Raw genomic sequence first — 12,462 nt, forward strand, 5'->3', positions numbered from 1 at the left:
GCCTCCCACTCAGCCCCTCAGACTCGCAGCAGCAGCTCGCCTCCCACTCAGCCCCTCAGACTAGCAGCAGCAGCTCGCCTCCCACTCAGCCCCTCAGACTAGCAGCAGCAGCTCGCCTCCCACTCAGCCCCTCAGACTAGCAGCAGCAGTTAGCAAACACCTGATGAAACCTTGCATCTGCTGAGTTCAGTATGTGAACTGTTTCTCAACGCTCCCATGAATGATGCAAACTGCATTATTTAGGAATAGTAATGAGATGTTGAAGGCAGAGTGTTGGAACAAACAGGAGCTTCTTAAAGAGACAGAGGCCAAATTTCAAGTCAAGTCAGATTTTTTCTAGGTTTGATATACAACATTTTTAACAACTGAAGGTAGAATAGTTATTTTATTATTTTGGTATCCTTATTAGATTTTGCATGCTATATTTCAGGATTTTCTTTAATCTGATAGCTTTTAACGTAAAATTAAACTACATATTTCCTGTTAAGTCATTCAGGTCAATGATACTGATATTTTGTGGTTTGGGTAACCTTAATATTACTCAAACCCATTTTTGGTTTAAAACCTTACCTGGTCAACCCCAGACTAAATCAGCCCTAATGGGACTGGTTTTAATGGAGCATTTTTAAACTTCCAGTTTATTTCAGAGGAACAGATTCAGGACATAAACATTAAGATTTTACATTTTGATAAGACCCTGCTGCGCCGTCAGATATGAGGAGTAACCAGCCATGTGTTTCATCATGAGGGAGATTAACTTTAACTGTAAACACAGATAAACGCGGCTGTACTGGTCGCTGCAGAGGCAGCGAAACCTGTTGAAACGAAAAAACGTCCATCACATGATATTTAAGAGTTCAGTTAGGAAAAACTCGCAGACAGGAGATCAGGACACGGAGGCAGGTTGGACGTAGAAGAAATCAGCAGTGAACAATAGAAAACAAGGAGCTTAAATACTGAAGAGTGGAGGAGAGTGACATTGGAAATAGGTGAGTCTAATCAGAGAGATGCAAAACAGCTGGGAGGAGCAGAAGAGGATAAACTAACTGGAATTATGAAAATAAATGTGTTTCATGTTAACGCAGTAATTTTTTCCACCATCATGAGGATATTTACAGCTGCATCAAAATGACTATCAAAACTGGAATGGAAACATTTTTTATTTTTTTGTCAAATGAGTCATTAGTGAACAACGAGACGTTACTACTGGTGGAAAAGATGAAGATGATGTTTGATCTATCACTGAAAACTGTAAAACATTTGAGCTGCATTTAGTTGTGTCTACTGTCTTCTACTCTTTAAGTCAAATAAATTTAACGAGTTTTAGATTTTGAACCTAAATGTGAGTTTGTGAAAGATAAACTCAGTAGAAAGTTAACTTTGTATTATTTTAGTCAAACTTTCTAGAGTTGAATAAACGAGAGTTTTTAGGTAAACATTTAAAAAACTGAAAGAAGAAAAGGACAGGAGTGGGAACTATTTCCCAGAATGCTTAGCGGCGTGTTTTTGTATCCAGAGATGGAAATGCGTTACGTTGCGTTACTCCTGTGTTGTTAAGAAAATGTTTATTTTAATGAAATTCTCAGTTTGTAAAGTCTGAGGATAATGTCCTGTTCACACTAAATGTTTTAGAGCAGAATTAATTACGATGTTTAATAAAGTTTGTGACCAGATCTGAAATTTTGTTCACGCAATTTGTAAAAAGAATTTAAATGATTCTAAAATAAATAATTGAGTGAAAATAACGGAGAAATGTGGCTCTTCAACAACAGTCTTTTCTTCCATATTGTGAAATAATTATTTTATTAAATAGCAGCATTAAAATTCACTATTTAAGATTAATGAACTATAAGAACTTAAAATAAATCATTTATAGCAACTTGTTGCTTGTTGTTAAATTAACTTCACAAACTATAATTTCTGAATTAAGGTCAATACAATTTACTTGTTGACTTAAGTTGCATTTTCAAGGCAGCAGGTGGATTTTCATTTTCAAACCACCTTCAAATGTTTTACAGTGTACTTATCTGATGAATGAGAACATTGTGTCCACAACATAATTGCATTTGCATGGTTTACAAAACTTTGATCACATCAAATGCAGTTACAGGAAATGACACAGGAAAGAAGTGAAAAGGGCAACACCCCGACAACAACACCAGACGACGGTTCATACCTCAGAGAGCTGCGTTTTGCTTTCATTTCTCTGAGGTGTTTGTGTTCAGAGATGATCCTGCTCCCATTTCTCACACGGCCATCAGCTGTTAGCGCTCCATGAGGGGCTCTGCTGCTGAGCCCCTCCTGGAGTTCCCGTCTTTCTCCAGCAGAATCGACCCTGAAATAAAGGAGCGTTGAGATCATGAAACAAGGAGGAAATGAGAAGGAAAACATCTGCAGACAGAAAATGGAGGAACCAGCTGAAGAGACAAAGTAGCTTTAGACTGATGCATCAGGTAGACGCAGAAAAACGCTTTAAAAGTCGCTGTTTTACACCTAAACTAAACAGTTGCATGTTCATGTCACAGTCTGTCTTTTTCTATTGGACCGACTTTTCCATCACAAACCTCAACAACTTGCTCAGCTTTGGTTGAGCTACAAATGTGTGGTTTGCCCAGATGAGGATGGATCAGAAAGAAACAGACACAGTCTTCAGAGTCCCTGGGAAATGTAGGGTCTGATTTTTCTGGAAATCTGATAAAAAACCCGTATTTGGATTGTCAGTAATTATCCAAAATGTTCAGGAAATTAAGCACAAAATAAATCCAATAAGCTGAAGTATGAGGACTCAGAGTGATCTGAAGAGGTTATGAAAAGAGGAAGGGTTGAAGGAATGTGTTGCAGAAGTAAAAAACGTGTTGATTCCTAACTGTAAACCACAAGTGTTGAAGTAAGCAAGTTTTTCTTTAGGGACACCAATAAGTTCAGGGTGTGATGAACGCTGAGGATAGCTTAGAGTTTTACTGTGAGCTCATGTTTATTTGTCCAAATCATCCTGATTGGTTGATTTCAAATCATTAAATTATGCATGTCATTGAAACGGAGTTATATTTAATAACTGTACTAAATTACTTTTGTCATGACGCACATTATTTTAGGTTTGTGTGAATCTGCATGCTTCACTCTGCCTGACACGGCTCTATTCTATTCTATTCTATTCTATTCTATCAGCAATGAACTAAAGATGGTTAATAACAACCCATGTATTTAGGAGTTTTTTGTGATTTTGTCAAAAAGCCGCATTTTGTTGATAATCATTAATAAAACATGTAAAACATTCATGTGTTAGGATTCTCTGTTTTCAGGTTTGTTTATTCTGTGTTCCTTAGTCTCTTTCTTTTATTTGTCTGATTTCTGTTTTACTTTAGTTCAGTTCTATTGATTCTAGTTTATTATGTTTATTTCTTGTGTCTAGTTATTCTTTGTTGTTCTGTATTTCTTTCTCTCTCTCTCATTTTAATGCTCTGCTCTATCTTTTCTTTGTTTGTCTATGATGAAGAGAACGTGCATATTGAGTTTTTTCCCACTTTTCAAAAACCCACTAAGCTATCTGGTCGTGGTGGTTGGATATTTTGACACATACAAAACTTTTCTATAAACAGAGCATGAATAATTCTTTATGCTTTATTTAGAGAACGGTCCATTATATGAATGCTTACTGCTGTAGATGATCCTATCACGCTTTCAGACAAATGACAGTTAAAACGATTCAAAGGTTAACACATGTCTGCAATTCTGAGAAATATTAAACTATAAGACAAAATAGTTTTTCAACAAAGAATGTAATAATTAAAAATAATGCAGATTTGATTATAGTCCAAATCAATTACAGCTACCAAATGTATTGCAGTCATTTAAAGCTAGTTTGTACCCAATAAGGTCAGAAAATAACAAAAACTATATATTTTTATTTTTGAAAGTCCTAATTTTATTTTATTTTTTATGCTAATGGACAACAAACTGTGTTAATTTTCTGGTATTTCCTGTTTCCTTTACATCAAAGACTCATATTTTAATGTATGGATTCATTTTAATGGATATTATGAAAGAATCATGTAGTATCTTGAAGAAGAAATGTGGAGAAAAAAATCCACATTTCTTTCTGTCCAGAAAACGTAAAGTCTGTTGGTTTGACGGTTTCAGCTGCAAAACGGACCCAGTAAATGGAAAAAAACATGTTTTTGGTTTCCTGTCTCTGGTCTCCTGTGAAACCAGGAAATATGTTTTACTGCTAAGGAATAAAAATAGTAAGTTTTCTAGCTGCAGTCAGACCAAATAAAAGATGGAAAGAAAATGTATTTTTCTTTAAAACAACACACTTTCTGTGGAGACAGGACAAAGAACAGAAATGTAGCAGCATAAACCCAAACTGACCTGTTTCACTGATGAGAAGGATGTTAAAATTAGACAGAAAACTTCTCCACATCCACCTTCCAGAATAATCCAGTGAATTTTGCTGCAGAGCCCCACCGAGCAGCTCCTCCGAGCTTGATGGAAGTCGTTAAAAACAGGAAGCAGATAAGTGGCGCTAACGTCGCCCTAATCAGTTAGAAGAAAATAAAACTACTGCAGTTTGAACAGTGATACACTTTATTTTATAATTTCACCACTGGGTCAGGACAGGAAGTGTGTTCAAATCTGCAGGGGGGGACAGACATGAAACTGGAGGATATCCTGCAGATCTTCAGAGTAAGCAGGAAACAGAACAAAACGCTTTTTAAACAGACAAATATGCTGTAAAACTTAAACATCATATTTAACTGGAAACTAAATGTAAAATGCTTTAATGTTAATGAAATACACCAAGTTGTGTGTTTTATCATTTTACATTTTGTTTTTCAGGGAGTGTCTTTCTTCAATCTGCTGCTGGAGAACATACTGAGTTTCGCTACTTTTCTTACTCTCCAGGGATGCATAATCTGCAGTTCAGATTAAATGTATGCTGTATCTCTGTTGTTTCCCTCCCGACCTAACATTTCTGTTCGGCTGTGACCCGTACTGCCGCCCATGCTGCTCTTTATGAACAGATCACTGTGGGGACGTTTAAAGCTTTGACAACAGAAGACATGAAATCCTGACCGACTCTTGGATTATGGCAGAAAAACTCCCCCTTAAACATGAACTACTGAAATACTTTGGAAGTCAGAAAATACAACATTAACCTCTGAACTGCCCTCATGGACTCATTGTCTGGCATGTAAGCGTTTTGGTTGTGACAGTTAAAAGATGGAACATGAAAGAACAAATTGTGTCACCAGAAGTGATTCACACTGTGCTGCTCTCAACCTTTTGAAGAGATGAAGTAAAAATGTTTATTATTTTTATCCAAAATCTCACGGCTATTGGCTTAACCAAGAAATAAGGTAACAGCTTACTGGCTATTTCTTGGTTAAAATAGCCAGTAAGCTATTTTAACTTATTGACTATTGTGTTTCAAATGGGTGTCATTTAAAACATAACTCTCATAACACTCAGGCTATGAGTGTTATGAGAGTTAAAACTCTCAAACTCTCATAACACTCATAGCCTGAGTGTTATGAGAGTTTTAAATGACTCATAGCGCCGTCTTTACAGCCGCTGCCTGTAAAGTCGGCAGCTTTGCTTTCTGAAGGAATGTGGATTCTTTTTATGGAGGAAAACAAAGTTTAGGAATTAATTGTGTCCAGATGGGTTTCAATAAACTGACAATGAGGAAAAGGAAGTTAATAGAACAAAATGTAATAAGAATGAAAGAATAAGTTAAAAATTTAGTTTAATACATGCAGTTTTATTGATAGTGCTTAAAAATGTTAGCATGGGCAAGCTGTATATCTAAAGTTTACACGAGTCGAATAGCTTGAGAAATTTAAGTTGCAATGACATATTTGTTATGATAAATATGTTATACAACATATTTCTGAAGAAAATTATAAATATGACTTCTAGCTCTAATGGGCTAGAGAGGAACGTTAGCTCTAGCCACCCATCAAAATGGGAAGGACAAGAACACATATTTAATAGATGTATGTTGGTCTTTTAAGACTCAAAATGGCTACAGAAAAACAAATCTTTTAGGTGAATTTGGGTAAACGTTCGGAAAAGCACCTCATACTGCTAAGCACGGTGGAGGATTTGTGGTTCTGCAGGCCTGTTTCTCTTACAAAGTCCCTGTAAAGCCAGTCTGATTTTTTTAAATACCTGGAAATGTAAAGAACAATCACAGCTCATGCTATGACTAACAATTGGAGAATGGCAAATGTACTGCATGTATGGGAAAATAACGAAACACAAAATAAGCTTAAATCATTTTTAAACCCAGTGAGCTGAGCGTGAGAGAGGAAGCAGATCTCTGGATGAACTAATCAGATTGTAAATGAGGAAGTGATGAAAACCACTCTCTTTTCAGCACCAGCATATGTTGCTGAAATTAAAATTGTATGCAGTTGTTGCCCACTCGAACAAAAGTGGTGTCGAGACATGCGGTGGTTGTAAATTTCCTTTACTTTCCTTTTTTTCTGAACATACAAAACACATTCATCGATCTGTGCGTTGGACTATGGCTGTTATGTTCTTCTTCTTCTTCTTCCTAAGCGCTGCATGAGGCGTCTATGATGTCTCTGGTATACTCTGATATTGTTTATGCTCAGGACCCTTCGGACCCGAGGCTGCCCCAAGCGCCTGTCAAAAACTGATCCCTTTTCCAACCTCACCTTACTCTCAGCCAGAATAGCTACCAACATATCTGTGAACATTCAGCTAAACATGGACAATGAAACAGTGCTTTTCAATATAAAAACAAAACCAAACAAAAATATTCATAGGAAAGAGAACAGAATCGTATTTTAATGGAGGCGAGGTTCCTTGATCTAAAGGCCCCAGCAACTGGTCCATAACATAGTCCTAAGTGTAAAATCCAAATGTTTAAGTAAGTTTAGCACCCGTGACTTTGTTCAAAACGATAATTTATGAAGTAGAGACTCTTTTGGTTCTTCTGTTAGCGGTGCCAATAAGTTCAAAGCACAAACCATAACGGACCCCAAAAAACAGCGACCTGGGATCATTCATACCATCGGCAAAGCTGCTTCCAGTTTACTGAAATAATTTTAACCATTCCTCTTTTCTATCAAAGGAAACTCAGCATATTTACGACATCTTTAGTAAAATAAAATAAAAACAAATAACAGTCGCTTAAAGACATGCCTGTTGTCCACAGAAATCAGCTAATTAAATAAAATATAAAGTCATGAGATTCAAATGGTGTGAAGACTAAAATCAGAGAAACTGGTCGTTTTAAGTATCTGTATAAACACAGGTTTGAGATTAAAGTCTGAATTATATATTTATATTGAATTTTATATTCTAATAATATTTTTTAATGCATGGGAATAATTAGTTTCAAAAGAGCTGAAGTATAAATTATACAGCGAATGATTCTTACTTTTATCTTTTTCTGTATTTCATAGTTAATTTTCATCGATGAAGGAAGGCAAATCTCTGTCCGCTGGCTAACAGAAACATAATCTATATGGGGTTTTTGTTTTAGGGCTTTATTTAAACTTTATTCTGTCAGTCTTCTCCGGAGCTTTAATTAAATTGACCAGGCGTCACATCTGGGTGGGGCTCTGCTTGTGCTGCTGCTGCTGGGTGTGAATGTCCGCTATCTGATCCATTTCTGGTCGGAAAATAAACACATCTTAAATTCACCACTTCATTGAAGGACATATCTTTAATTTGTGCTGTCTGTTTGTGCTTGAGCTCTTCTCTCAACATGGGGAACTGTCTAACTGTGGGGCCAAACGAAGCGCTGGTGGTCTCAGGTAGGTTTGCCTGCCTCTTGTTGTGCTAAAGCAGCATGCTAGCTGTCACGGAAAAAACAACAAATAACGATTATTATAGAGCTCCTGGATTACAGCTGCAAACTGGTAAGCAAAGAAACGTTTATTTCGCTGTTTATGGATCATTTTGTCTGTTTGTTAGCCCGAAGTTAAGCATTAATTACTGCTGTGTTAGCTTTTGTAATCTGAATGCTAAAGTGAGCTCTCCATGGTAGCTTACCGTTAATGAGTCACGTGACTAAATAAGCTTTCTGACCCATTTGGACTCGAGTCTCGGTAAATAATGGCTGAAATTACTCTAGTAATACATTTTATTTATATTTAAGAACACTCGGATATACAATGGTATTTAATAAATCTGATTACTATTGAAATATTTATTTATTTCGCTGAGACTAATGTTTCCAAGCCTTTATTTCTGTAAATTATGATGATTTCCGCTTACGACCAAAAAATAGTAAATAAAATAGAAAAATAATTTAAACACGACTGTTAAGACTATAATATTACATCAGAAAAGTGGGCTTAAAAGTATGTTTAATAATTTCTTAAAGGGTGCTTTCAAAAGCTATTTTTAATCTGACAAACGAACCTCAACAGATTCTGATTTATTCAGTCTGACTGCATGTAAGCATTTGTTACAGTATTATCATTTTAAAATTTAATACATATATTTCTAAGCTGTTGCATAAATAAAAAAGAACCAGTGATTCATTTTAGAAGGAGAAAAACAATCAAATTAAACAAAGTACAGGTTTTTAGGATAAAATTAGAAAAATTTGCGGCATTTTAAAATCATAGAAGCAAGAAGTGCACAAAAAATTTACCCTGTTTTCTAATTTTGTAGATCGTATTTGGGTTGCATGAGAGACTGATCTTCCTTAGAGGTACAAAGGTCTGAAAATCAGACACTCCATGGTGGGAGAGGAATCACCTCACTTTTCCCAACTTGTCGAGTTTTCAGCATAAATCGATAACTGCCATCGGTGCACCCCTAATGGAAGCTAGTTTTTAAGTTTTTCATTCTGCGTTTGGTGTTTTTTCATAAATGTTGTGTTTCATTCCCTGATCTTTAGCAGTGAAAAGTTGAGACGATGATGTGCTGGTTTTTGTTTTTCCGTCAGTTTCATCGTGTCTAAATGTTTCCCATGCAGGCGGCTGCTGCGGGTCCGATACAAAGAGCTACATCATCGGAGGCTGGGCCTGGGCTTGGTGGCTCGTCACTAATTCTCAAAGGTAAACGTATTTCTGAAGCAGCGAAGGCCCGGTTCTGTTGTGGTTGATTTTAGAAACGGCCTGGCTGAAAGGAGCTGTCTTTGCGGTGATCTTCATCAGAATGACTGACTCCATTATTCCATTATCTGCAGGCTCGAAACAGGAAGTAGAAACCCATAAACCGTCTCAGATTTCTCTAGATGTGTCTCAGATGTAAACTAGTTTTCACCCTGCAAAAATTATTTAAAAAAAGTAAACAAAACAACAGAAACAACAAATACAATTAATTATAAAGTCTCTGTACACAAAATTATCCTTTAAAAAAAGGCCAGTTGAGAACAAGCCACCAAATTAAAAACTTTTATCATCCAGTGTGAAAAATGATGAATTATGGAAATTATTGCGATAGTTTTAATTTATCATTTGATTCATTAACTGGACCTTCAACAGCGACTCTTTGGTTAAAATGAATCAACAAATGTGTTTTTAATCAATAAAGATAATAGACAATGCAGGTTTTAACAATTTATCATATTTTCTGTGGAATAATTGCATCAATATTCCATCAAATTTTCAAATCAATCAACCAACCAATCAGTCAGTTAGGTTTATTTGTATAACATATTTCAGCAACACACCAGTTCAAGATGCTTTACATGATAAAAACACAATTGAGAAACGAGTAACAAACTTCACATTTCGAACACATGACTCTCCATAATTTTTATATTTTTCTAACTCTGAAGTTCTGTCTGCACATTGTTTGATTCTACTGGTTTCTACCCAGACCAGTAGAAACTCAGGCGGATTCTTCATCTTTTGTGTGCGGCTGTGTTTGCAGGTTTATTTGCATGAAGCGAGCAGGAAAAGAAAAGTTAGCAGGTTTCTGCTCCTGACTGGAATAGTTTGGAGTTTTCTTCCATTTGGGTGAATCGTGCAGAAAGTGGAAACTTTTCTGATGGTTGCTGACGAGTTAAGAGTTTTTGTCGTCTGTTCAGGTTGAGTCTGGAGATCATGACTCTGCAGCCGCGGTGCGAAGACGTGGAGACGGCAGAGGGCGTGGCCATCACGGTGACAGGCGTCGCCCAGGTAACCTGTGGACTTCCTGTTGGCATCGCCCACCGCTGGATGTGTCTACACGTTTCATTCTCCAGACTTTATTCTTTATTCTGTTCTCCTTAAACATGGAATCTCTGAATTTATGAAGAGTTTTTCTACATTGATTTAATTTATTTAAATCTTTGGTTAAACTCAATTTGTTTCTCTGCAAAAACACAAAATCTTACGAAGTATTTTTGTCTCGTTTCTAGTGCAAATCGTTTAGTGTATTTGAAATAAGACGAAACTAACTTACATGTAACTGTTCAGCCACACAGAGGAGTTTGTTCATGTTGATGAAAAAGTATTTGTTCAACTTGCTGATTATTTCACCTTGTTGTAAGTGAACTAATTTTAACTCATAATATGGGAAAATGTCTTATTTTACTGGCAGATCTTTTCACTTATAAATATAAATTCTTGAAATAAGCTCCTGTATCTTGCTGAATAGTTTAATTTTTGGTCTTATTTAAAATATTTCCACTTAATACTAGAAAAAATGCTTGATAAGATTTTGTGGTAAAATTGCAAAAAATCTAAATCTTATCAAGTATTTGTTGTCAGGTTTCTAATGTAAATATCTTAGAAAACTTGGAAAAACGGCAAAAATTCCCTTAAAGTGGCTTTTCAGCAAAACATTGGAGCCAAGTCAGTAATTCCTTAAAACTGAGGAAGAAGTTCTGCTTTAAATGGGAGATTCCTTCACTTATGAAAAGATGTTTTTCCCAAGTATTAAGTGAAATAATCTGCCAGTGGAAATAAAACTTTTTCATCAATATTAAGGAATTACTGACTTTAAACAAATTCCCATTTCTTGCTTGAATTTTATTTGTAAGTTAGTTTTTCCTTATTTCAAATTTTATTTAAGAGACATTTCCTCTTGAAACTTGACAATAAATACTTTGTGAGATTTTGCAGTGTAGATTTTATTTTTTATAATGAAAATGTGTTATTAAATTTTGTTTTATTATCATTTCAATAATTGACTCATCATAAAAAGCACTTTGAACTGCCTTGTTGCTGAGATAAGATTACAAATAAACTTGATTGATTTATTATTAATTTGATTAATTGTTTAACCGCGGTGGTGTTAGCAGCTTGGTGTAGTTTTAGTCAGGTGGTGGCCATGACTTCCTGGTTCTCCCTCAGGTGAAGGTCATGACGGACCACGACCTGCTGGCGGTGGCCTGTGAGCAGTTCCTGGGCAAATCCATCAGAGACGTCAAGGCTGTGCTGCTGCAGACGCTGGAGGGACACCTGCGCTCCATCTTAGGTCCGGTCACTGCCGATGCATATTGTTCACCCATAACATCGTGTAATTCATCTTCATCTGGACCAGGGTGTCCAAAGTGTGGCCCGGGGGCCACTGGTGGCCGTTAGAGTGATTTTGTGTGCCCCCACCCCCATTGCAATAATTCGTCCAGTTCATTTCAGGTGAAAGTTGATCAGAATACTTGGGTTTCACTGCAGAAACACAAAATCTTGCCAAGTGTTTTTTTCTACTTTCTTTTGCAAATATCTTTGTGCACAATAAAACTAACTCCCAAGTAACTTTTCATGAGGAAACAGGAGTTTGGTTTTAGTCAGTAATTCCTTAATGTTAATAAAAAACAAAGAAATGAAGACAACATGGCAGTTTTCAGGTTAAACACAATTAATTTTATTGTAAGATGTTAAATTCATGAACAGGAATTTAATTTGCAGTTTACTGAAATATAGTTTCATCTGACATTTATCAGTCAGCATTACATTCCAGAGCTGCATACCTTTTAGCTTCTTACCGCTGTTAAATAAAACTTATTGTTGTTAAGCAATGTTTTCTGAAATAAACTCATGGATGTTGTAGAATAAACAACATTCCTGAAAAACTGAAGTGGTGAGTAGTTCGGTGATTTTTTAAAATGTTTTTTACATAAAAACTGAAAGGTGATTTTGCCGTTTTTGTCCTGCAGGGACGTTGACGGTGGAGCAGATCTACCAGGACCGGGACCAGTTCGCCAAACTGGTGCGAGACGTCGCGGCTCCTGACGTGGGCCGGATGGGCATCGAGATCCTCAGCTTCACCATCAAGGTTGGCGGAGGAAACTAATGTTTCATCTGATTAAAATCAGCCCTGAACAACAAAATGATTCCTTAAAGCACAGTTTGTATGATTGGAGCAAAGGGGAAGAAACAAGGAGTTGTAGTTTGTTTGACGGATCCAGAACCAGTTTTACACCAGATCCAGAACCAGTTTCACACCAGAACCAGTTTTAAACCAGATCCAGAACCAGTTTTAAACCAGATCCAGAACCAGTTTTACACCAGATCCAGAACCAGTTTTACATCAGATCCAGAA

At 36.4% G+C, this 12,462-nt stretch overlaps 2 protein-coding genes across 2 annotated transcripts in view; one reads left to right on the forward strand and one right to left on the reverse strand.

The window, feature by feature from the left end:
• LOC103152942 (uncharacterized) overlaps positions 1-4,582 on the reverse strand; it is a 17,058-nt gene extending 12,476 nt beyond the window's left edge. The window contains exons 1-2 of the mRNA XM_007573648.2: positions 4,372-4,582; positions 2,177-2,335 (exon numbers count right to left, since the gene is read on the reverse strand). The gene's annotated coding sequence lies outside the window, so the exon portion shown is untranslated. The remainder of the gene's footprint in view (positions 1-2,176; positions 2,336-4,371) is intronic.
• Positions 4,583-7,563: 2,981 nt separating this feature from the next.
• Positions 7,564-12,462, forward strand: part of LOC103152943 (flotillin-2-like) — a 12,753-nt gene continuing 7,854 nt past the window's right edge. The window contains exons 1-5 of the mRNA XM_007573650.2: positions 7,564-7,793; positions 8,966-9,047; positions 10,025-10,115; positions 11,274-11,397; positions 12,077-12,195. Coding sequence (XP_007573712.1) covers positions 7,745-7,793; positions 8,966-9,047; positions 10,025-10,115; positions 11,274-11,397; positions 12,077-12,195 — 465 coding nt within the window. The 5' untranslated portion in view covers positions 7,564-7,744. The remainder of the gene's footprint in view (positions 7,794-8,965; positions 9,048-10,024; positions 10,116-11,273; positions 11,398-12,076; positions 12,196-12,462) is intronic.

This window comes from Poecilia formosa, unplaced genomic scaffold, assembly GCF_000485575.1.
Source record: "Poecilia formosa unplaced genomic scaffold, Poecilia_formosa-5.1.2 Scaffold337, whole genome shotgun sequence".
Taxonomy (NCBI): Eukaryota; Metazoa; Chordata; class Actinopteri; order Cyprinodontiformes; family Poeciliidae; genus Poecilia; species Poecilia formosa.